The sequence below is a fragment of the Felis catus genome, chromosome B3, assembly GCF_018350175.1.
Source record: "Felis catus isolate Fca126 chromosome B3, F.catus_Fca126_mat1.0, whole genome shotgun sequence".
Classification (NCBI taxonomy): Eukaryota; Metazoa; Chordata; class Mammalia; order Carnivora; family Felidae; genus Felis; species Felis catus.
The window spans coordinates 39564632-39591082 of record NC_058373.1 but is presented as its reverse complement, the minus strand read 5'-3'; the positions used below and the strand labels follow the sequence as shown (position 1 = coordinate 39591082).

Here is a 26451-nt window from a genome sequence, read left to right as displayed (position 1 = left end):
AATTCATAAAAACTAAGAATTAAAAGAAGCAAACCTAATTATTGAAAATATGAGAAATTTAAAAGTCTTCCTAGCTGTAAGGACTGTTTACTTTAGATAAAGTTCTAATGCATTTTAATCTATATATTTCTGTTTTAGTTCTCAAAAATCTTAAGGTGGCCCTAAATAAGTATGGCTGTCTGCTCTTCTAGCAGCAGGATATGAGAGCGGATACTATGTTAGTTATCTATTGCTGTGTAACAAATTACCCCAAAACTTAGTTGCTTAAGACAGCAAACGTTTGTTATCTCACAATGTTTCTGAGGGTCAGAAAGCAGTCTAGCTGGGTGGCTCAGGGTCCCTCCTGAGGGTTCAGTCAGTCTGTCAGCCCAGTGGGGACTGCAGTTTCTGCAGACTTGACTGGGGCTGGAGGATCTGCTCCAAGCTCACACATGTAGCTGTAGACAGGAGGCTTCAGTTTCTTGCCACAGTACATCTCCATGTGGCTGCTCGTGACATGGCTTTCCCCCAGAACAAGTGGTCTGAGAGGCAGAAGCCACACTCTTTTTTGTTTTTAAATTTTATCTATTTTTTATTGAAATATATTTGACATATAACATTGCGTAAAGTTAAGTAAGGTATACACCATGTTGATTTGACTCATTTGTATCAGAAGTGACATACCATCACTTCTGCCATATTCTGTTGGCTACACAGACCAACCTAGTAGAGGACAGGAGGGGATACACAAGGGTATGAGATCCCAGAAGGTAGGATCATTGGGGACCATCGTGGTGGCTACCCCAGTGAGAGGAAGACCACAAAAAGTAAACCCGAGAACCCTAAAAGCTCAGTGGTCTTGATCAGTTAGTACTGATCACATACCCTTTAGGAGGGCCTCCAGGTATCAGCACGTGGCAGAAGCACAGTATGGGTGTAGATCATTTGCCAAAGGTTAAATTTTATGCAATTTCTCCTTTCCTATTTCAGAGAGGGTATCATTTATTTTAGAAAGATTTCTAACCAGAAATGTTAAAATGTTTGGCCCTTGAAGGGAGTAAGCTTCAATTTGGAAGATGCACTCATTAAAAAAATTCTTTATCCCTATTACTGGATAAATAAATCTGGTTTACTGCAACTAGGCTCCATGAGGCATGATACTGAAAGTGTTAAAAGAGGAAGAAGTATTGGAAAGACCCTTAAAATACTTTACTAGAAAAGTTAGAAGAGTAGAAGTGTTTTAATGTGCATTAACTTTAGTGGCTTTTCTTCAGGTTATATTGCTATACACTCTAATTTACAAGGTTTTATACTCCTATTTAGTTTGCTTGCAATGAATAATGTGGTTCTTATTTGTCAGAATGAAATCTCAAATTTGCAGAATTTAGAAGCAGTACTACAGTTACATTTGCATATAGATCAAGGTGCTTTTCCAAATACACATGCTTAGTAATCCTGTAAAATAGGTGTTTTTAACCTTGTACAACGAGGAAACTGAAGTGAGGCTAAGCCATAGAACTAGTTAGTAGTCAAGTAGGATTGGAAAGTTTTTTCTGACTCTGAAACCCTGCGTTTTCGAATTTACTTCCTAGAAAAGCATTTCATACCTTTTAGACTAGTGCTTAATACACATTATTATATTAAAAATTGAACTAAAAATAGGGTTGTTTTTATACTTAAGGTTTGTATATTTAATTTTGTGTAAATCTTACCTTAAAAGGAAGAAAAAAAGAAAACTGAACTCTAATTAATGGAATGTTTCGGGGTGAAGTATACTGATGTCTGCTACTTACAGTGAAATACATCAAAGATGAGGTGGGAGTGGGCATGTGCTCAGACGAATATAATAAAAACTTAAAGTTTAGGTGGTGTTCACTGTACAGTATTTTAATCTTGCAGCATGTTTGAAAATTTTCATATTAGAATATGGGAGGGAAGTTAAATTATAAACCCTCTGGGGAAAAAATGAAGGGTCTCCAGTGCATTGATAATAACTTGGTTCAAAGCTGTAATTTCTGAGCACCTACAGTGAGCACAGTGCTGGTGGATAGGACAGGCAGACATCTAGAGACTGTCCTTGCCCCAAGAGCTTCTGGTTATAAATACAGACCAAGATTCCCTTTTCTCACTGGCTTCTTTTCTTTTTCAGGGTTGTACATAAATTTTCGTCACCTTTATAAACAGCGCAGGCGGCGCTATGGACAAAAAAAGAAAAAGGTCCACTGAAAACAAAGATTGAGAGGATTCCTTGCCAGTTTGAGCCTAATCTATAATTCTTACAGTTTTACCTTCTTGTACTGATGTAAAAGTTTTTTTAAAGTTAAATGATTAAATTCTCAGTGAAGCTATCTTCCCTTTTCCCCCATAACATTCCTGAATTTACCGAACTATCTTAGTGTAGTACTTGCATGACATGGGTTCCTGGTACCTGAGGACAGGTTTGTTCTTGTGTGTTCCATTAATGACCGCAAAAGACTCAGCCCTACCCCCACACACTCCTTGTCCTGTCACTCTCACACGGGCCAGAGATATTTCTTCAGTGCCCTAACCCTACCAGGTACTGGCCATTCTTATAGCTGGGAATTGTTCTTTTCAGCTGTTGCTTGCAAGAAAAAAACCACTGTTGCCTCTACAGGGGGCTGTGAAAGTGACTCAGGCAGGACCTTGGATCCATTCTGTATCCAAGGAGTTGCTTGTTAAGTGGGGTGGCATTGATTTTTGGAAAATCAAGTTCAACTCAGTCATTGATAAAACATTTCTGAGTCTGAGTGGAGCTAGAGAACACCTATTACCTCTGAATCTTTTGGCCTCTAACACCACCTGCTACGTGCTTACCTGTGTGTGCACGGGAGAGGCATGGAATGATTTGGGAGAAACCGGTCAGAACCTTGGAACACCATGATCACTTACTTCATTCCTGGCTAAATCAGAACTATTTTCAACACTAGAGAAAGATGAAACATTAGTTAGAAAACAATGAGATTATAAGAGTTCCAAACCCAAATGGCTACAGGGTGTCAGAGGGTGAAACTGGCAGTAAGACAGCGGCTGGCAGTGCAGCCTGTGGCAACCTGGGAGCAGCCAGAACAGACCTACAAAATGGCCTCAGGCTGTGCACATACATAAAAAACCTTGCTATCATCCTCTGCACTGGCTGAGTCCATTTACTCGTGTACCTGTCAGAGTGACTGGTAGAACTGACCTCAAAAACACCTGCTTTCTTTGGTTTCACCTGTCTGCCGTCAGACGGTAAAAACAGAGTGAGAACTTTGGCTGGAGAAGCTTAACAAAGCTTCCTGGCAGGAAACCCACCAACAGAGGAACTGAGGAAAATCCAGACGTTGTAAAGTTTGGTCATTGTCAAAAACATTGTTTCCTCTAATACATTCCAAGTTAACCAAGTAAAATATGTTAGAAGTAATGCTTGTATTGAAGAATTTAAGAGCATGATAGCTCTTTCTGTTCTGCCATTCCTACTGTTCTTGGGAAAGGGGGACTCAGTGAGTTATGCTGTTTCTGAGTCCAATATGGAAACTTGGTTTGACCTAAAAACATCTGATTAGCATAGGCTGGCTGATTTTTATTTTTATAAGTTCACTGCACTGAGGGGTATTTTGCATGTCTGTAACTTCTGTCAACACTTGTTTGTGTTAACTTCCGTTGTTCTTTCAATTGACTTTCTATGTTTATTTGGACAGATCAGCTTTGCAGTATATGCTGCATCTTTGTGGCAGAATCCTGTATTCTTAGTGATTGTTAAAACTCCTTTATTGCTGTCTGAGAAAGCAAAAGATTGTGTATTTCTATTAAACATTTACAATCAAAATCCTAATAACTTGTGTTTAAAGATCATTTAGTCTGATAGGTTTTCAAGTTGTTAATGATAAGTCCTTTGTTCAGGGAAAACATTATATAGCATGCTAAAATGGTTGCTCGGGTTAAAGCCCGAGGGAGGGAGTAATACCTTAGGAAGTCCACAGAACAATTTGAAAAGTATCGATGACATAAACAAAGCTTAGTGAAGTTATGTGACTTGACTAATATCATGAAGCTAGCTAATGAAAAGGTACTGTAACTGACCACAGTGATCCGTCAGAATCCACGGGTGGAACCTGGCTTAGGCAGAGACCTAACCAATGTCAGAAACAAGGAAGTCCATATGGAACCCAAGGAACTCTGGGGACTTATGAACCTGTGCCGCTTAGGAAGCCGAAATTATACACAGGTGATAGGACAGACCAAAAGGCAAAGACCCATTCGCTTCCCAGTGAATCCATTTCATAGAAAATCAAGTATTTTATTTTCATTAAAAAACAAAACAAAACAAAACAACTTGAAGAAACAGGAATCATTTTATACATTTATGGTTGCTATTTAAAAGTCTGTATCTCAAGACATACCAAAAGCACCAAAGGGTTACCACCAAGTTTTTGCCCAAGTTCTAAGGAAAGTTCTGAAGCTTAATTAGGTGTTGGGCTTGTATTTAGCAAGCCCCAGACAGTCTGGGCTACTCATTCTAAGGACAGGAGCCTGAAAGTGTCCTTATGGTTGAGAGAGAAGAGGAAAAAGGTGCCTTTCAGGAAGCTGGAGAGCCCTTGCTGGTTAGATTTCCTGAGGAAGTGGGAGAGAGCTCTGTGCTCAACAGTCCTTTAAGTTTCTGAGATGTGCCCATTGTGGGAGCAACAGTGTTTTTTTGGGCTTAAAGACTCAGCCCCCAAAAGCTAAAGTCAAAGCCCAAACTGGCAACCACTCTTCGGAACCTCCCTCAGACTCTAGCAGAGTCACTGAAACCAGCAAGTGGTGCTTCTGAGACAGCCTCGGAGTTCTTCGGGTGGCTCCTGCAGAGGTGAACAAACTAAAAAGTTTTTACCCTAAATCATTTTCACCTGGAATGACAAAAGAAGGAAGGCTCCCAAAGTCGGCTTTACATTCTTTCGGTGCTGCTTCCGGAGAAGTCTGTGTGCAAAGGTGTGATGTTGTGCTCATACCCAGCATACTCGGAAGTGCCGGTACTGGCGAGCTTGAGTTGCTGGGCAGCATGGGTCAACTGGAATGCAGCGTCTGGGTGCGCTGTGTCGGGCAGCAGTGTGCACTCCCTTTCCAGCATGTCAGCCACCCCTTTGAGCAGGTCCAGGAAACCAAATGCCAGGGCGGCCTTTCGTAAACGGTTTAGCTCCTGAAACAAGATTAAAAAGAAAACAAAAACAAAAAAACCAATGTTCCTGAAATGCATTTTCCTTATCACGTACTTTCTAAATGCTCAGCTTAGAATAAGTTTTCCTTGATCTCCGAACTTAAGTGAGCATTTTTATAGGAGAACAAATGCTCATACAGAGATGCCAATAACAAGAGAATGTGATGACACGACCAGGTCCTCTACAGGCAATCAGAAAGCTGGCAGACTGAGCGCTTACACCAAACACGAAGAGACCCTTGTCACACACCATTCACTTGTAACTCTCAGGAGGATTACCTTTCCCCTGTTACTCAGGTATGGAAAAGGCATGCCTCAAACCTCAGAGGGCTCTGAACCCTCTGGTGCCTCCTCTCTGGATGGGCCTCAGGCCAAACAACAACACGCTTGGAGGAGGCTCTGGAGGATTCAAGAAGTCTGACTTGAAAGACTGCCATAAAAAGAAGGGCCGGGCAGTGGATGGAAGCAAGAGAAATACAAAGTGCCTCTAAAACCACTTAGCGGTGCAATCTAGGCAAGCTGTGTAGCCTCTCCAGGTCTCAGTGGTCTCATTTATAAAACAAGAAGGATGACCTCGTCCTTGCCCACAGGAGGGGCTGACTCTTGCCCGACAAAAAGAGGCCCTTCCACATCTGGTATGTGGGATTATATAAAACCAGAAAAGAAGTGGGCTTTCTGACCACCTCTCTACTATCATCTGTGAACGGGTGAAAAGTTCAGAAGAAGGTGAAAGTAAAGCGTGCCATCTGGCTAGACGGCCGACAATCGTGTGTAGGGGAGAAAGGGACTATAGCCGAATAGTGGTCATCAAGGGCCTGTGTGAGCTCAGCTTCATGGGGAGGGAGGGCATGGTGGACTGAGCAGCTGTTTGAACTCTGATTGAGGTTGCTCTTCTTTGCCACAATTAGGTTTGAAGACACCAGTGACATGAAGGTAATAACACCCAGACAGAGTAGCACGTATATTCTCTGGGAAGAGATGCTAGCCTGGGGTACGTTATGCGCACCATAATATATTAGTAGCTAGGCTACAAGTGACAACACGGCATACCTCACACTGCCACTTAATTTAATTCTGGCCAAACACCAGATGGACAGGGGAGAAACAAGGAGTGTACTTAAATTACCCCCTCAACTCCCCTCCTTGTAACTTTATCCCCTCCACCAACTGTTCTGGATTCAGCTAGACAGGATTCCAGAGGGCCGTCCTTTTGCAACTCATAAAAGTGCAATGTTAATAGTCATTCCTGAGAGCAGCTTCTCTGGTACAGTAAGAATGCTTTGGGAGATCACCATCCCAGGAAGTCATCCTGGCTGCCTGGGGTTTGGCTGGATACTCACAGGAGAGTGGTGACAGGGGTTAAGGGCTTTGACCCACAGGTTCTTTCAACTCCTTCCCTCAGCCATTCACAACAGCACCAATACGGAGGAGCCCTTCTGCACAGAACCAGGCCATTTAAACACATCCACTTCTTAGATTTTGGGTCAGCAGTGGACCTATCATTTCTATTGACTTTATCAAGGAAAAAACTGAGGCATAAGCTAAACATTTCTAATTCCTGTCCATGTTCACTCGGCCACCCCACATTCATAACTACTGTGAACCATTTATTTTTGGCACACATCCCAGGGCCCACCCTTTTCCACTATAATTCTGACAGTCTTACCTTATAGAATGTCTGTGTTTTTTCAGGTAGTTTCCTTGCATTTCTTAAAATCTTCTGTACGTCTGTCTATCAAGGATAAAAAGATTTCAACATAAGGATTCTGTGGTAACAGGGGTAAGAATACAAAAGGATATCCCTAAATGTTTAGAGAAATGAATATGGGAACAGAGAATCTCTTGTGAGTTAATGTCACTGTTCTGTTCAACATTAGTAAAGCACCTCCCTCCTTCAAAATGTTTGATAATAAATCCCCTTGGTGACAGAAACGAACTTGTCTCACAAAAACAAACCCAGTAAACTCATATATCTATGGCCAGCTGCTTTTTGGCCAGGGCACCAAGACCTGGGGGAAAAGAATAATACTCTCTTCAACAAATGGTGCCAGGACAGCTGGATATCCACATGTAAAAGAATGAAGCTGGACCCTTGCTTCACACCATATACAAAAAAATTAACTCAAAATGCTTCAGAGACCTAAATGTAAGAGGAAAAACTACAAAATTCTTGGAAGAAAACACAGGGGTAAACCCTCATGACCTTAGATTGGTAACGATTTCTTAGTTATGACAACAGCACAGCAACAAAAGAAAAAAAATTCTGACAAATATTCACAGGAGCATCATTCACAACAGTCAAAAGGCGCAAACAATTCAAATGTTTGTCAACTGAATGAATGGATAAATGTAGCCATCATCAAAAGAAATGAAGTACTGATACATGCTACAAGATATATGAACACTGAAAACATTAAGCTAAGTGAAGGAAGCCAAACACAAAAGCCCACACATTATATGAGGCTATTTATATGAAATATCTAGACTAGGCAAATCCATAGAGACAAAAAGCAGATCAGTGGTTGTCACGGGCTGGGGGAAGTCAGGAATGTAGAGTGACTTGCTTAATGGGTACAGGGTTTCCTTTTGGGGTGATGAAAATGTTCTAGAGCTGCACAGTGATGATGGTTATATAACATTATGGTTGTACTAAATGCCACTGAATGGTTTACTTTAAAATGGCTTAAATGATAACTTTTATGTTATGTGTATTTCACAATTAAAAAATTCATCCAAGGGTGCCTGGGTGGCTCAGTTAGGTTAAGTGGTTTTGGCTCAGGTCATGATCTCACAGTTTCATGAGTTTGAGCCCCACATCGGGCTCTACACTGACAGCGTGTAGCCTGCTTGGGATTCTCTCCCACTTTCTCTCGCCCCTCCTCTGCCTGCTCGCTCGCTCTCTCTCTCTCTCTCTCTCTCTCTCTCAAAATAAATAAACTTAAAAAATATATACAACCAGACCAAAACAAAATATAAAAAGTAATTTAAGAAAAAAATCAGCAATCCTTGTGACAGGGGAGTGTTGGGATCAAGGATGGCAGGAAAGAGAGAACCTGATTTTCCAACAAAACCCCTACCCTCTTAGCCACGACAGGACGTGTCCAGTCTCCACGGAGAGGGGGCTAAAAGAAACTGTGCCATCAGCCAAAGCTATTTCCCTTGTCAGGTGGCCTAACCGCCTCTTCTCATTTGGTTTAGGTTGAATTCATTGGAGGAACAAAGAAAAAGAAGATGGTGCTCAAATGAGAAAAAAGGCTCAAAAATGATTTTTAAAAACAGGCAGAAAGGACTATATGTCAGGGGAAGGAGAAGCATCACTGAGTACCTTGCCTGAAAGCAACATACCTTGTGACAGTATCATCTTAGCTTCCCATGAAAGTGTGTTTGTAGAATTAAAGTGTAATGCCATTGCTTGGGTTCTACTGTGGGGACAGAAGAAATAACCCCATAGAGATTTTTATATCTTTCTCAAAACTGTTGTTAAAGATAAAAACCCATTATGTCAATGCCTCACTATGTCAAAAATTTTACACTGAAATTCAATGCCAGGAAAATGTATCTCTCTAGAACCGACCAGAAAAACCATATAATCCTACATGTTGCTTTTTTGACCTTGGTAGCAGGAAGCTCAGAGCCAAATTGCTCAAATATAATTATCATTTGCCTTGGGTTCCTGGCACAATTGTCTCTCCTCTTCCTCTAGGTTTTTTACTGCTCTAAATTTTCTAAGAAGTGATTTTGCTGCATACGTGTTTTACTGTAGGCCACCTCAATTCTTTTTTGGAAATAATGACAAACATTAGAAGTAAATGAATTACTAAGTATCAAAGGAAAGGAAAATCAAATCAAAGGTCTGCCTGCTTGCCAGAATCCCTCCTCCTGTGCGCAGTGGAAAGCAACTTGAATGGTAGTATTACCTGTAGGCCACTGGGTTTGATCCAGACAGTCACATTCTGGGCATAACTGCGTTTGTTTTTGGGCTGCAGGGGGAATGGGCTCTTATTGTCATCTTCACCATAAGGGTTTTCTTTAGCATCTTAAAAGAAAAAGACATTGTTAAAATGATATCTGGCAAAACATAATCAATTACATTTCCAATTAGGCTAAAAGCTCTTTGAATCATTCAATCTTCTACATCCTGTTACTTCCCTAATTAAGAAAATCTATTAACTTCCCTCAGGTTAGGGAATCTGTTTGTAATAGAAAGCCACTGATGTAGAAGTCTATAAACAATCAACTGAGGCCCATGTAGGTAAAAAAAACAAAACAAAACAGCTTAAGTTTTCAGAGAGACAAGCTTTACTTATCTGCTTTATAAATTGAGTTCAGAGAGAATACAAATACATGCAACAATACTGAAGTACGTATTTAAAAAATATATAAAAATACATAATACAATTCTATATAGTCAAGCCCAGCACTCTCCAACAGAATTTACTACAATGATCAAATGGCAGTCACTAGACCACATGGCCATTGGACACTTGACTTGTGGCTAGAGTGAGGAACTGAATTTTAAATTTTACTATCTTCATTAAATTTAAATATCCTCAAGTATCTAATGGCTCATGGGTTGGACATCAGTCTAGGCACTGAGAAAATTCCAAAGGAAAATTACATATGGCCAAATTAAAGAAAGAGCATAAAAAATATTTTTTGGTGAAACATACCCCAGGTCATCATAGTTTATTAGTTCTTGTTTCCAAAGATTAAAAGCCAGGTTGTTTTTCAGTCATGTGAATAAACAAGGATTTCTGTTTTTCTATTTGCTTCCTGAGCCAATGAAACTTTGCCACAAACTTACAAAGCATACTTACATCTACTGGCTCATTTTATCCTGATTATTACCACCTTCTGGGGTAGACAGAGCAGGGATCATTTCTCCAAGTTCAGGGAGTTTAACTCCCTTGCCCAAATGTTCATGTTGGAAACTGGAATTAGCCTAGTTTCTCTGAGTGAGAAGCTCTCTAACCCCAATCTGGTCATTAATTTAATGTTTTATACTGGCCCCACAACTCCTGTCAGTCCCCTCTCCTCCCAGCCCCTCCAGAAGAACTGGTCCAGCTTTCCAGACCTATTTCCGTAAATACTTGTATGTATGTATGTATGTATGTATGTATGTATGTGTGCATACACACACACACACACACACACACACACACACACACACACACACTTTTTTAGCCAGGCCAAGGTCCCAGCAGTCTTTTTCCATGTAACATGTTTATTTCCAACTTCTCTGCCACTATTTCTGTTATTTCCTCTGCCTGGGGTGCTCCCCTTTCCTCATTCATTTATTCCCTTACTCACTTATTCACTCATGAGCTATATGGTCGACCCACCATGTAGCAAAAGCACCTGCCAGTGTGACTGGAGAAGATATTTTTCTGGATTCAAGGAACTTACAGAATAAAGAATATTTATTAAATTCCAACTATGTGTCAAACATTTTACATATAGACCTTCTCTCCTTAGAGCAACCCTACAGGGTAGATATTATCAGTCCCATTAAAGATGAGGAAACTGAGGGTTAGACAGGTTGGAACTTCACAGGTTTCACAGTGACCCAGCTGGGCCTGGCTGCAAAAGCAACAGGTTTTCTACCACTGAACGCCACTGTTCCTCGCATAAACTTACACTCTAGGTCCTGATCCTATCCCACCTTCTCCATGATCTGTCCCAAGTTTTCCTGGCACACGGTACTTTCTCTAGACCCTTTTCTACTATAGCACCCAGTATCAGTACCAAACATTTCAACACCTGATCAAAGTCTATCTTGTACTGCCTCTAATTGTTTGGGGACTTTATGTGATAACTGGCTTGGGAGACAGAAAATACTGCATTTATGAATAAAGAACAGGAGACTCTTAGAAATAAGAAATATGATAGCAGAATTAACCAAAAAAAAAAAAAAAAAAAAAAGACAGTTGCAAGGTAAAACTGAAGATAACTTACAGGAATTAGAAAAAAATGGAAAAATGGGTGGAGGGAATTATACACAAAATCATAAACAGATGTTCTAGAAAGGGAGAAGAGAGAATACGGAGAGGGGAAAATCAAAGACATAATTCATGTTTCCAGAACTGAAGAACATGAATTGCTAGATGGAAGGGCCCACTGAATGCCCAGCACTATGAATGAGGAGACCAACAACTAAGGACATCATTCTGAAAAATCCAGAACACAAGGGACACAAAGAAGCACCTCCAGGAGTGCAGAGAAAACAGAGCATCAAAGCCCTGACAGCAAGGCACTAGACTCTTAACAGCAACACTGGAAGCCAGAAAGGAAAAATAGAGCTATGCTTCAAAACTCTAAGGGAAAGTGATTCCAAACCCATAACTCCAACAAAACCATCAACTGAGTGTAAGGGATGAAATATGAACATTGCCAAATAGGCAAGGTTTCAAACATCTACTTCCCATGTATCCTTTTCTCAGGAGGAGTCATGAAACAGGAGAGCCAGAGGAGAGATGGGAAGGCTGACAGCTCTCCAACAGGCCTCGAGAACAACCAATTCACTTTATGAAAGAAGAGGAAGGGAAATGATACTAAGGGGAAGAAAAAAGAAAACTGACAAAAATACATACTGGAAGAATGTACCTGGAAGGTAGGAAAGTAGGAATTAGCAGTAAGTACACAAAAAAAGGAGCAAAGAAAAACTAAGTAGAGAGGAAGGCCACGAGAGCCCTGAGGGAGGACTGCCCTCATCTGCCACTGGCTGCCCCAGAGCCTGCTTGCCCAGTTATTTCTTGAAGTCTCTGAGCAACCTCAGAGATCGGAGTGTCTCTCTGATTACTGCATTCCTTTTCATGTTAGGATACAGCTGACCTCTGAACAACATGGGTTTGAAACGCACAGGTCCACTTACACACAGAATTTCTTCCATAAATACAAGTACTGTAAGTGTATTTTCTCTTCCTGAGGGTTTTCTTAGTAACATTTTCTTTTCTCTAGAATACATTATATAGTACACATACAAAATATGTGTTAACTGTTTGTTATCGGTAATGCTTCTAGTCATTAGTAGGCTCTTAATAGTTAAGTTTTGGAGGAGTTAAAAGTTATAACCCCCATATTATTCAAGGGTCACCTGCACATTTATTTTGCCTGCTAGAAAAAAAAAAGTGGGGCAGAGAACAAGGAATTGCAAAACAAAATGTAACTTGGTATACACCACACGGCTTAGGTGTAATTAACACATTGTCTAACAAGGACAATCAAGAACACTATAACCACACTGGAACAACCAAGAACACTATAACCGCACTGGAAGGATACAGAAAGGGAAAATGTGCTTCTTGGAGGGGTGGGTTGGGATGGTGTTGATAAGAGAGCTAAGTAGTGAACCTTAAAAAGTCAAAAATATGACATTTAAAATGAAAAAAAAAGTTAAGAAATAATTATATATGTATATTAATTAGAAATGTAAATATCAAAAACAAAAACAAAAACAAAAACAAAAACCCATCCCCAAATTATAAGTTGTTAGTGGTTGTTTCTAGGAACAGAATGAGAAGTAGGAGGGAAAGGTATAAACAATGGTATTGTTCTGCATGCCTTGCTGTGACTATAAATAAATAAATAAATAAATAAATAAATAAATAAATAAATAAATAAATAAATAAATAAATACAACTTCTTTGACATAGGCCATAGAAATATTTTTCTAGGTATGTCTTCTCAGGCAAGGTAAACAAAAACAAAACTAAGCTATTGGGAGTACACCAAAATAAAAAGCTTTTTGCATGGAAAAGGAAACCATCAACAAAACAAAAAGGCAACCTACTGAATGAGAGAAGGTATTTGCAAATGATATATTTGATAAGGGGTTAATATTAAAAATATATAAAAAACTTACACAATGCAATACCAGAAAAACAAATAATCCAATTAAAAAATGGGCAGAGGACTTGAACAGACAATTTTCCAAAAAGACATACAACTGCCCAACAGGCACATGAAAAGATGCTCAATATCACTAATCATCAGGGAAACGCAAATAAAAACCACAATGCTATACCATCTTGTACCTGTCAGAATGTCTACAATAAAAAAAAAAATTAACACACACACACAAAATAACAAGTGCTGGCTAGGATGTGGAGAAAAAGAAACCCTTGGGCAATGCTAGTGGGAATACAAATTAGTGCAGCCACTGTGGAAAACAGTATGCAGGTTCCTCAAAAAACTAAAAACAGAATTATCATATGATCCATCAACTCCACTACGGTATTCACCCAAAGAGAATGAAAACACTAATTTGAAAAGATATATGTACCCCTGTGTTTTTTGCAGCATTATTTACAATAGCCAAGATATGGAAGCAACTCATGTCCTTTGATAGATGAATGGATAAAGAAGATGTGATATACATACACACACACAAGGGACTATTATTCAGCCATAAAAAAGAAAGATCTTGCCATCTGCAACAACATGGATGAACCTAGAGGGTATAATGCTAAGTGAAATAAGTCAGAGAAAGACAAACACCATATGATTTCACTCATGTGTGGAATTTCAGAAACAAATGAACAAAGAAAAAGGCAAAACAAAAAAGCCCAGACTCTTAAATACGGAGAACTGGTGGTTGCCAGATAGGAGATGGGTGGGAGGATGGTAAAACAGATAAAGGGAACTAAGAGTACACTTATCATGATGAGCACTGAGTAATGTAATTGTTGAATCATTATATTGTACACCTGAAACTAACAGTGTACATTATATTTTAAAAAAAGGAAAAGAAAACAATAAAAACAGCAGGATCTACCATTTATATATCTATTGTGTGTCAGTCACTTTATGCACATTCTCTCAATAAATTCTCTCAACAACCCACTAAGGTAAGTTTTATTATCAATTATTACTTGCTGTCATAATGGCAATTCTAACCTCATAAGACTGTCACGAGAATTAAAGGAGATTACACACTCCATTGTCTAGCAGAGTGCCTGGTACAAAGTTAAATTCAACAAAATGTTAGCTTTTATTACCTTCATTTGAAGAGAACAAACCCTGAGGGAGAAAAAAATGAATATGGGGCAAAGTAAAAAGCAGTTCAATTTGAATAAAGAACATGTGTAACAAACCAAGCACTACTAGATTGGAAACTAGATTAGAAAGGAACTTAAATGCTACATCTCAGATCATCGACAAGTATCTGCGTGAGAATGTCACAAGTCTAGGTCAGGGGTTGACAAACTTTTCCTGCAAAAAGGCAGGCAGTAAATATTTTAGAGTCTGTGGGTTATATGGTCTCTGTTGTAACTACTCAACTGCCACTGAAGCAGGAAAGCAGTCCTCGATAACACATCAATTAATGCATGTGACCATGTACTAAACCTTTAGAGTAGAACTTTATTTACAAAACAAGCAGTGGGCTAGTGTGGCCAGCAGGCATTGGTTAGCCGACCTCTGATCTAAATGAAAGGTAAAAGAAAACCAGACCAAGGCAAGAGCAGTGCAAACAAAAAGGTAGAATAAATTCAGGAACGCTACAGAGACCAGGAGGTGAGCAATCTCCTCACCCTAACACATACACATGGCTTCCTGCGCCCAGTGCTCTCCAATTACTGCCTTACTTCTCTCCTCTTGTGGCAAACTTGTCATCTTCATTTCCTCATCTCTCACTCATTCCTCAAATTGCCTCCTGTCTAACCACGACTGAAGCTACTCTTACAAAGCCACAAAAAATGTCCTGTCGACGTCAAATGATTCTTTCCTCTTCATTTCCATTCCTTCCTAAAACTCTTTAGTCATTTACAACATTCTGTGGCCTCTTTCAGATTAAGTTCTCAAGGTGGCAGTCCTAATCTTCCTGTTGGCCTCCATTCAAAGGAGATATAATGCTCATATAATTTAAAGGCTTTTCTTCAAATCAGGAACTCATCTTCAGCGAGGATGGTTTTTCTGCACAAGTCCTTATGCCCTGTGTTGACATTATATTAACTCCGGAGGTTGCACTGTGGGTTTCACTGCTTCAGAAACGGGTTAGTGCATTGCTTGGTTTTGGGGATCCCCACTTCAGAATTGGGAGTGTCAATCTGCATGGTGCAGGACTCATGAGACTTTTAATTTTTTAAGTTTATTTGTTTATTTATTTATTTGGAGGAGGAAGAGCAGAGAGAGAGAGAGAGAGAGAGAGAGGGAGAAAATCCAAAGCAGGCTCTGCGCTGTCAGCACAGAGCCCAGTGCAGAGCCCAATGCAGGGCTCAAACCCATGAACCTGAGCCAAAACCAAGAGTCAGCTACTCGACTGAGCCATCCAGGCACCCCAGGAGACTTTAATTTTTATAATATCTGGAAAAGCAGGTAGAAACAATGGGTAGAATTTTTCTTGTCATCCTCTCACTAAGGGAGTAGACGTTCCACATTCCTAGCTTTACTAAGAGTTTTCAGTTTTATCTTATTTGGAAGCAAAGTCATATTCTCTTTCCCTGTGTAAGCTTTAAAACACCAGCCCCTGCATCCTAGATCAAGAGCTGGCCAACTGTGGCCTTCTTTTTGAGTTACAAATGGTTTTTATATTTTTAAATAGTTGGGGGAAATCAAAATAATATTTCATGACATGCGAAAATTGTATGAAGTTTAAATTTTGGTGTCCATGAAGAAAATTTTATTGGAATACGTCATTCCCATTCATTTATGTACTGTGCTATAATGGCAGAGTTAATAGGAGTTATAACAGAGAGCACATGACCTGCAAAGTCTAAAATATTTATTATCTTGCCCTTCACTGAAAAAGCTTGCTGACTCTTGGTCTAGCATCTAGGGTGTATATTTAGTCAAACTCTTTTCTAGGCATGTATGTGCATATATACATGCACATACGTATAAGACAGAGTATGTAGGTCATGTATCTTACATGTGTATGAGACAATGTACTTTCTTCTTGACTCTCTATTGTTTTGGTTTCTGTGACATCACTTTTTTCTACTTTTCCTTCTGCCTATTCCTTCTCATTTTCCTTTACTAGCCAGCGCCCTTTCCACTGTCCCCACCAGTTAGTCCTTCCTAGGGGTTTGGTCCTTGGCTCCTTTTTTGCCTTAACTACACACCTTCCTGAGGGTAGGGCTTCTTAAAGTGTGGTTATGGATCACCTGGACTGTTATCACTTGGGTTATATTAAAATTGTAAATTCTTAGGCCAGAATTCAGACCTACTGAATTAGTCCTACCCCATCTTTAAGTGGGGCCCAGGAAACAATTTTTAAACAAGTTTTTTTTTTTTTATGTATACGAAAAATGAAATGTGTGAACCACTACTTAAGCTTATGCTCATTTTCACCATTTTAACTATCAGTGATATGCTTATAACTAAAAATTATATATCCAACTCTGCCCCCTCTCTAGAACTCTTCCAGGAGTTGTCTCTAGGCACCTCCACTTAAATCTCATAGGCATAAACTCGAAATGCACAAAAGATGTCTTCCCAAACCTACTCTTCCTCCTCTGTTCTGTTCATTTTTTTTTAAGTTTTATTTATTTTGAGGTGGCAGGGAGGGAGAGAGAGGATCCCAAGCAGGCTCCGTGCTGTCAACACAGAGTCCAACACGAGGCTTGAGCCCACAAACCATGAGACTATGACCTGAGCTGAAATTAAGAGTCGTATATTCAACCAACTGAGCCACCCAGGTATCCTTTTCTCTCTTTCAATCAACAGTATCACCTTTCACCCTGCAGTCTAGTTCAGAAACCTGGGATCATTCTTGACACTTCCATTTCCTTTATTCCCATATCTAAAGAATGTTGATTCTACCTCCTGAATATCTTTTGCATGGATCCCCACCCTATCTATTCCCAGCCACTGCCCTGTTCTGGGCTCTCATCTTTACATCTCCAGGACTGTCACAGTAGACTTCTAACTGCAGGATGCCCTTACCTTTCCAAATCCACACTCCACGGTATTATCTTTCTAAACATAAATTTATTAGCTCTCGCTTAATTTCAGCCAAACTGCACAACTCCAGAGGCTCCACTGCCCAGAACACAAAGTCTCCCAACTGGTATCTCCACTGTTCTCACATGCACCTCCTTCAGTGGCTTCCCAGTACCTGCAGAATAGTTTTAGCTCTTCACGCTTCAAATGAAGCCTGCCCTATTCCAGCCATTGCCAAGCTCTAACCTAACATCTGGCCCTCCCACCACTACCCTCATCCTTTGTGTTCCAGATTTGTTTTTCTATAGGTGTTCCATTTGTCCAGGATGCCCCCTTTGCCTTCATCAGCTCAGTACATCCTTTTCTTCAAACTCCAGCTAAGGTGTCCTTCCTCTGTGAAGATTCTCCTGAGTTCTCTGGCAGAGATGATCATTAAAGCCAACTCTGATCTTGTACCAGTCTATGTTTATTATTCCACTTTCCACTAGACTTTGAGCAACTAACTCCTGCTAACTCTTTTATCCCCTGAAAGGTTGCTTGGTAGATGTACCTGAAATTGAAATGGGCCCAAATAAGTCAAGGATGACTCTACAGTTGGAGCCTGGGCACCTAGAAGTACTTAGGCTTCCATCAGTAGGGGCAAGGAAATCAGAAGAAGTAACCGTTTAGTGAGGGAAAGGGTGAGAGACACTGGTTTCTGTAACAAACATGCTGAGCTTAGTACTAAGGCAGAATATCTAGGTGGACAGGTCCAACTAGGAACTGGAAATACAATATGCAAGTTCCAGGGAGAGATCGAGTAGGACCAGAGTGATGGATCTCGGGGAAGCTGAAGCTGTAATGGTTGACGAGATAACCAAGAGAGAATAATAAGCTAAGAGAAGAAGGCAAACAGCATTCTGAAAATCATGAGGCAAGAGAAAACGACAAAAGGACAAGAAAATACCAGGAGAATGTAATGTTAGGAAAGGTGAGGGAAAACACTTTCCAGAAGGAAGGGAATTAAATTCTCTAGGAATGACTGAGGTTACCTGGTTTGAAAATAGTGCACTGGAGAAAAAAAAGTTTATAGACAGTATCTTTTCACCCTAAGCAGTGAAAGTATTTACATTTACTTAAAGCAACCTAAATGTTGGTTTTCCTTGACATAAAGTTAAAAGTTCAAACATCAAATTCTGTTGGGGTTCTCCATGCACATATCCAGCATCAGAGACCACAGCACACCCCTAAGGGAGATCACACAGCTCTCTGACTACACAGTCAGAGCCATTCAGAATAGTAGACAGAAAACAAAGTCAAGGTAAGTAAAATCTGATCTGGGTTATACCTGAAATAGGACCCAACTGTGCCATTTTCCCTAGCCATGGGAGAGGTTCTGGGCCAGGCTCAAAGAGAGACATCATGAGGTTTGATTTCTTCTTGCTGTCAGCTTGGGAGTAGAGCATTCCATGCCATTCAGGACTAGATGGAGAGAAGATGGAAGACCAGAAGAATGTCAAGCCTGGGACTGTAAAGTTAACAGCTTGGAGCCTGGAGTCTGCTTCAGATTCTTTGTCTCCTTCTCTCCCTGCCCTCCCCCTCTAGCACTCTGTCTCTCTTTCTTAAAAATAAACATTAAAAAAAAAATCACAAGGGCAGCAAATAGCCACAGAGGTCGGAAGGAGTAAGGGCTGCAACCTATGTTTCAGCTGCCTCCTTGAGTCATTCACAGCAACACCAATACAGGGAGTACTTCTAACAAAGGGCACAAAGCCATCACCCAACTCCGTTCCCGCCTCTCAAGGGGCCCCAAGGGATTCTCATATTCAGAGCCAGTACAAGTAACTCAGCAAACTAATACCTAATAAGAATTGTATTCTTCTTTTTGGACTAGGTAATTTTAACTCAAGTAGAAATAGAGCTTCATTTGAGTACTCCTAATCTCTTCATCTTCTATACCAGTCAACCCCAGGTGATGGCCAGAAGATGATCAGTCACCTCTTCTTTCCTAACAATAAGTATTATAGAGAGGGAAGCAGATGGCTTTGCAAATTTCAAGACTGCAGCACACGTGAAAGCTAGAAAGGTTTTCCTCATAGGGAAGGGTTATAGCACAGTGGTTATGAGCATGGGCTCTGGAGTCAGAATGCAGGAGTTAAGAACCCTGGCTCTTTGGTTTACAAGCTGTGTGACCCTGAGCAAGTTCCCTGACCTCCCTAAGCCTCAGTTTCCTCATCTATACAATAGGGATAACACTATATACAACTGTTGTTGTGAGGGATTTAATGAATTAATACATGTAAAGTGACTACAGGAGTGCCTGGCACATAATACAATGTTCAACCAATGTTCTTGGCATCTTTTTTCATTTAGTTCTACCTCCTCATTTTATAACTAAGGAGGCTGTGAATATTGCATAAGATCTCACAGCAAGCAGTAGCACTGTTATAACTAAGTCCAGATTTCCTAGATAAAAATAGAAAAGAGGAAAATAGAGAAAGGATATAAAAGCAATATAAATAAAAAAAGGCTCACTCTATACTGACTTTAGGGGATGATTTAAAGAGCAGTTTAGAAGGTGATGGTAGGTGGGAAGGGTATGGCAGGGAGAGGAAAAAGATGACAAGAATATTTCTATTTCCTTCAGAAGAGTCTAGGAAATCCTTCGCTCTGTAAATTGATTCTCCCTTTCATTCAACCAAAGGTAAACAAAGTTTCTTACCCTAATTGAACTATTGCCACCATTCCTTCCACCTTTAGGCTGCCATGGAGCAGGACACAAAAGTTGGGTATTTTGCCTGCAATCTGATTGGCTGAGTTTTCATCTTCATTGTCATCAGTTATTCCAGTACCCACCTCATCACCTTCTGTGAAAAGAAAACAGGTCAGACTGAGATTAGCTACAAAACTCCCAGACCCCAATTATACTCCTAGGCTGTTTCTAGCCTTGGAAGGAGAGTATTTGCTTATAAAGGAATATTACTTATAAACTGCTTATAGGGGAATAAATAAGAAAAATTCTTATTCTGGTTTTCTTATATCCATATAAAAACCCATTTTCCCATATTATATGAATTCCATTTATATGGAACATCCAGAATAGGTGAATCTATTGAAACAAAAAGGACATTTACTGGTTACCCGGGCTTGAGGGATATGGGAAGCTAGGGGTTGACAGCTAAAAGGCTCCTTTTATGGTCGTGAAATTAAAACAGCAGAACCAGTTTCTTAGTATATTAGGCAACATTCAATTTTTATATAAAAAAAATTTTAAGCTTATTTATTTATGAGAGAGAGAGAGAGAGAGAGCATGCGCATGTTGAGTGGAGGGACAGGCAGAGAGAGGAGAGCGAGAATCCTAAGCAGGTTCTATGCAGTCAGCATGAAGCCTAACATGGGGCTTAAACCCATGAACAGTGAGATCCTGACCTAAGCCGAAATCAAGAGTCAGACACTTAACTGACTGAGCCACCCAGGTGCCCAAGACATTCCTTTTTTTTTTTCTTTAAATGTGTATTTTTGAGAGAATGTGAGCAGGGAAGGGGTAGAGAAAGAAGGGGACAAAGGATCCGAAGCGGGCCTGGCACTGACAGCAGACAGCCTGATGTAGGGCTCAAACTCACCAACCATGAGATCATAACCTGAGCCAAAGTCAGATGCTTAAATGACTGAGCTACCCAGGCCCCCATTCCATTTTTAAAAAATCCAATTCAGTAGGGGTGCCTGGGTGGCTCAGTTGGTTAAGCATATGACTTTCGATTTCAGCTCAGGTCACAATCTCACGGTTTGTGAGTTTGAGCCCCACATCAGGCTGTGCACTGACAGTGTGGAGCCTGCTTGGGACTTTCCCACTCTGTCTGCCCCTCCCCTGCTCATGCGCTTTCTCTCTCTCTCTCTCTCTCTCTCTCTCTCTCTCTCTCAAAACAAATACATAAACATTAAAAAATTAAAAAAAAAAAACCCGATCCAATAACTATTCCTTCCCCCCAATTCTTCAGATCATAAGGTGCTTCATCTTTATAACCAGAATAGGAAAAGAACTCACCTTTGTTAAGTGCTATTGGTAGGACCAGATGTCTGGACAGAACTGGGGGACTAGAAATATCAGCTATATCAATAAATCCCACTATTTCCAAATCTGAAAAAAAATGGAATCAACACAATTAATTCATGCTATAGGGAAGTACATTATTTTCTATGTACTAGATTTCACAAATACAGTACTTAGGAATTCAGATGTGCTGACTAGGAATGTTATTAGAAGTTTCTCTGGATGATTCGTAATTTGCATTTTAAATAACTGAAGAAATAATACTACATGCCTTTCATTTAATGATTTAAGTTATAAGACAAATCAGCCAGATTTTATTTTTATGAGGCTAGGTCCCCAGCCAAGACGAAAGCTTCAAGGTTGAATCCCTGTTTAGTCAGGGATGCTCTGGTCAGCAGGGGGCATCGCAGTGTAGCACATCCACCAAGCCACCGTCGCAGGAGGAACTGCCATCCTGGGACAGTAAAGCTATCATTAAAAACATTTCTGTGAGAAAGAAATATATTATCTATAAACCCAAGGTAGCAGTATAACCATGACAATGATTGCTTTATAGAAGCTGTATTAAAGACCATGGGTATTTGTTGAAAACCTAATAGGTAAAAAATGAAAGTTTAATCCCAAAGTACTTTTTTTTTTAAAGTTTATTTTCTGATTATATAAATAGTAGAAAAACTTGGAAAAACACTAAAAATTGTAAAGAAAAAAAGTCAGTCGTTCTTCACCGTCAAAGGAAACCTCTCTTAATATTTTATTGCATTGCTTTTCAAGGCTTTCTTCTAGGCACAGACATACTCATATTCTCAAAACGATTTTTAAAAAAATCAGAGTCACAGTGAGTACGTTGTACTTCAAACACACCAGGAAATCTGCTTCTCTGGAGAGTTGTTGTCATTACCTTCTTCAGCTTACTAACAAATGAATCAGCATAAAGCAGTTACATATTTTTCATTTGAGTAGCACAAGGCCTGCATTTTAAAGTGGCTTAAAACAAGAATAAGCTATGGACAAAGATCTTGGACCAAAAGTTTATATGGAAAAGAAAAGACCAATTCAAAGGTACTTATCAAAAGAGACGGGAGGGAGTAGAATCTAGATGGTCTGAAGGCAACAAAACACTTGACACAGCTTAACACAGTGTAGGAGCCACAGTGAGAGAGAGGGATGCCCTACTTCCAGACAGCCAGGAGTTTAAAGACACAAAAAATAAAAAGCCTCTGCACAGCCCTTCACTCTCAAGACTCCTTCAAATCTATACACCCATGAGTGAAATGAACATTTACTGTGCACTTAATTTTAATCATTTGTTGACTGAGCAATTATCTAGTAAACACCTATAAGCATCAGATACTGTGGTAGGCACTGAAGGGACAATGATGATATAACGTGCACCCACCACCTCGAGGGGTACACCTACCAATAGGGGACAACTCTCCTCTCCACTCTTGTTAGGTTTGACTCACTTTGCCAATCTCAGCTAAGCACAGCACTATCAGCACGAACCAGGTAAAAGCAGTAGCACATCTCTTCCTTTTAGTCATAATATAAGCACCAGGGCTAAAGGGGTACAGTATATCAGAGCAGAGACCTCAGAGAGACCATGATTCATCTAAAGAGTTCCACGCACCTAGGCAATCAGAATTAGAGGAAGTGATTTGTTCGGCATCACACAGGAAGAACCACAAAGCCAAGTTTAGAAGCTAGCTCTTCACAGATGATCTTAATTATGATGCTAATCAATCTTAGTATCTCTTAAGAATTACTTCAAGGATATCATCACTAGTAAATCTGGTCATGATTTCTAACTCTATTTAATTTGTGGGCTATAGTTATCTAGGATTGGAGATTAATTCATGACCTCACCATGAAAGATTACCAGCCTGCCACCCCTTAGGCAATGCTTCCTCCCACCCAAAATATACATACTGGTGATGACAACAGCACCCTGGTATGAGAACTTACATTTCTTTTCAATCCTCTTGGATAGAGAAGAAGTCAGAAGTTACAAGAAAGTAAGGATGACAGAAGAACTAAGAAGGAAGTTAAAAAACACATTACCTGTGTTGATGACTTTAGGAATGGGATCGATTTCCTCATCTACAACAAAAGGCTCTGGTCTGGGGAAGACTTGCACATCAGCGGTTAGATGGCCGCACTTGAGAACAGCATGGAAAGGCGTATATGCTAGATCTATTAGTTTTCTAGAATATGAGGATTAATTGTTATTAGAAGAGTAATATGATACATATTTTTTCATGTAATTTTTTCAAGATGCTAAGTTTATTTTCCCTTCAAGTTGATTCCAAAACTATGATCTGACCATTTGTGAAATAGAACAAAGTCTGACACTTTTGGTGAGCAAATTTCAATCCTGAATAGCCCAAAAGCAAATTAATCTTTTGAAACTGCTGAGTCGTTGTAAGGAGGTCAGTATCTATAGACTTCACCGATTCAGTCATGCCTAATTTAAAAGGGAATGAACTTTAAAAAATCACTACTACCATTAATTTTTACCTGACAATTGTGCAACTCGGGAAAAATAAAATAACAATTAGAAATAATGAAACAGATCTTATAGTGGAATATCAAATTATAACAACAGATTGTAAGAAGGCAAAAAAAGCTCAAAGGACATACTCACCCAAACATAGACTGTACATTTTTCAAGCACAGGGGGCCATCAATAGTAAAAATCTGCCCTTCACCATTGTTTAAATCTATGAGACGTTCAAGGCAATCCAAAGAATCAGTACTCTGAAGCTACAAGGCAAAACAGATGACCCTTGTAAAGTGGCACACAATGACAGATTATTATCAGCACACCAAGGTCAAACCCATCACAATAACACAGCCAATAAGTAATAGAAATGATTTTTTTAACAATGTGAGAGAAAAATAACTATAACAATTTTGATTCAAGGTTACTAAGAGGAATGTTATATAAAATGATACCAGTAGAGCCTATTTCATTCAGAAAGTTTTACAAAGATTCTCAGAAGTGACCACAGTTGGTATTTACAGTCTTTTTCCTCCAAGGCGTTTCTAACATTTTTTGGTGAGAACCATCATTATCTACATTCTACAGACAGAAAAACTGAGGTGAAGAAAGGTTAACTAACTTTCCCAAAGAAATGAGAAACGCAGGAAGTAGAGTTTAATAAAACATGTATCAGTAGTGTTACTTTACTGAAAAAGTTCAAGCACACTTCTGTCAACATTTCTGGTGGAATGGACATAAGAATTCCTAAACGAGAGAAATGTCTTAACACCAAAACGAACATTTTGACTTTTAGGCATGTGAAGAGTCTCTGTGGGAAGTAGGACAAACAACAAGTCCAGCTGTTTCCCGAGATAGGTAACCTCTAAACCTCCAAAGAGCATTACAGACCTAGAGTCTTTTCAAATATAATTTAGTGACCAGCCTCAGCTGAAACCAATGGAGTTCAATGCTATAGTATACACAATATTACTATTAATGGAATATGCTAAAAAATAAAATCCTAAGATGTATCTAACCAAACTAAAAAGAACTTGGTATTACCTCCTCCAAATTTGCCATGCACATGATGTATAACTTAGATGGGAAAGGAAAAGGTAGTGGAAACCTGTTGCTCTCGCTTCGTTGACTGTGAGTAGCTAGGGAATGCCGCAGTGACCCTCTACCAATGCCAAGACAGCCATCTGTCACCAGAACAACCTGTTTGCAAAGTGTGAGAGGAGGTTTGTACATGAAATAACATATTCATTTAAAGCAGTCTCATTTAGCAATGTTTTCATTTCTCCCTAATTGCACCTACACTGAAAAGCCCATCTCTTCAGGGAGATAAGCAAGAAGGTAAATAAATCTCAAAAACATTTTGTCAAGTGAAAGATGACACAATGTAGGACTCTATTTATATGAAGTTCTAGTACAGATGCAACAAAGCTAAGATAAATCAAACAGGAGACTTCGGGTATAGGGGGATAATGACTAGAAAGGGGGTTGAGGAAACTTTGTTGGATAACGGAAATGTTCTAGATCTTTACTGGAATAGTGGTTACATAAGTGTATGCATCTGTCAAAACTCAGGGAACTGTGTGCTTAAGATCTATGCATTTTACTGTATTTTATATAATTAAACATAAAAACTAATACCTACCTATGAATACTTAAAATCATATAATCAATTCTTACTTAATTGTATTAAAACTAGAACTCGATCTCTTAGCTAAGGGGTGGGCCCCTATGGCACTGGACATCAAGAATGACATGAGGATCTATTTTACGTGGACCTAGGAAATCTGAACCTTGACACTATTTTCAGAGATGTTAAACTCTACCTGGTCAATTAAAAAGACCAGTGTTTCAGGGGTGCCTGGGTGGCTCAGTCGGTTAAGTATCCGACTTCAGCTCCTATCACGATCTCGTGGTTCGTGGGTTCAAGCCCCGTGTTGAGCTCTGTGCTGACAGCTCAGAGCTTGAAGCCTACTTCAGATTCTGTCTCTCTCTCTCTCTCTCTCTCAAAAAATAAATAAACGTTAAAAATATTTTTTTAAAATGACAACTGTTTTAAAAATGTATTCATAAAAGCCATTTAACCAGACATGTATAAGACCTTTAAAATACATTCTTAATCAACCTGCAATTTGAAAAAGCCTTCGAACTATACCAACAATAGACAGTGGTTACAAATCATTTTCCTCATTGCTTCAGAGACCCTACAGGGTGGTAGACTTTCCAAGCATTCCAGAGGAGGATTGTTTTGGCTTTTCCTATTCTAGACTTGTACTTGATAAAACAGCCATTAAAGCAGTATTAGGTGACGGCAACCATGTGAAGTACCAAGATTGGCCCTTGTTTCTTTTTTTTTTTTTTTTAATTTTTTTTTCAACATTTTTTATTTATTTTTGGGACAGAGAGAGACAGAGCATGAATGGGGGAGGGGCAGAGAGAGAGGGAGACACAGAATCGGAAACAGGCTCCAGGCTCTGAGTCATCAGCCCAGAGCCCGACACGGGGCTCGAACTCACGGACCGTGAGATCATGACCTGGCTGAAGTCGGACGCTTAACCGACTGCGCCACCCAGGCGCCCCGTGGCCCTTGTTTCTAAAGCCCAAGAATGCTCAATGGCAGTCTCCTGGAGGGATGTCATCTTTTGAGAAGATAGTTTATTACAAGGCAATGTCCTCTTCTATGAACAAATGCTATATAATGATTTACTTCTGCCCCTACTTTTTTCAGATGCTTTGTGATAGTGGAAATATTTCATGTAATATCAAAATGAGACAGACTTCACTGAGATAATGAAGACATGGTCCAGCTGTCTAAAACCTTGGTTAATAAAACTCCACGTTAAAACAAATCTATATGATAGCAACAGATTATAA

General features: G+C 39.7%; 2 protein-coding genes across 4 annotated transcripts in view; one reads left to right on the top strand and one right to left on the bottom strand.

Annotated features, from left to right (window-relative positions):
- HACD3 (3-hydroxyacyl-CoA dehydratase 3) overlaps nucleotides 1-3811 on the top strand; it is a 38900-nt gene extending 35089 nt beyond the window's left edge. Inside the window, exon 11 of the mRNA XM_003987030.6 lies at nucleotides 2129-3811. Coding sequence (XP_003987079.1) covers nucleotides 2129-2205 — 77 coding nt within the window. The 3' untranslated portion in view covers nucleotides 2206-3811. The remainder of the gene's footprint in view (nucleotides 1-2128) is intronic.
- Nucleotides 2127-26451, bottom strand: part of INTS14 (integrator complex subunit 14) — a 33745-nt gene continuing 9420 nt past the window's right edge. For all 3 annotated transcript variants that reach the window (XM_045059148.1, XM_003987027.5, XM_006932455.5), the window contains exons 4-12: nucleotides 24625-24780; nucleotides 23725-23843; nucleotides 23142-23284; nucleotides 21078-21170; nucleotides 19755-19899; nucleotides 18381-18514; nucleotides 9091-9209; nucleotides 6840-6905; nucleotides 2127-5155 (exon numbers count right to left, since the gene is read on the bottom strand). In XM_045059148.1, the coding sequence (XP_044915083.1) occupies nucleotides 4904-5155; nucleotides 6840-6905; nucleotides 9091-9209; nucleotides 18381-18514; nucleotides 19755-19899; nucleotides 21078-21170; nucleotides 23142-23284; nucleotides 23725-23843; nucleotides 24625-24780 (1227 nt within the window). In that variant the 3' untranslated portion in view covers nucleotides 2127-4903. The remainder of the gene's footprint in view (nucleotides 5156-6839; nucleotides 6906-9090; nucleotides 9210-18380; nucleotides 18515-19754; nucleotides 19900-21077; nucleotides 21171-23141; nucleotides 23285-23724; nucleotides 23844-24624; nucleotides 24781-26451) is intronic.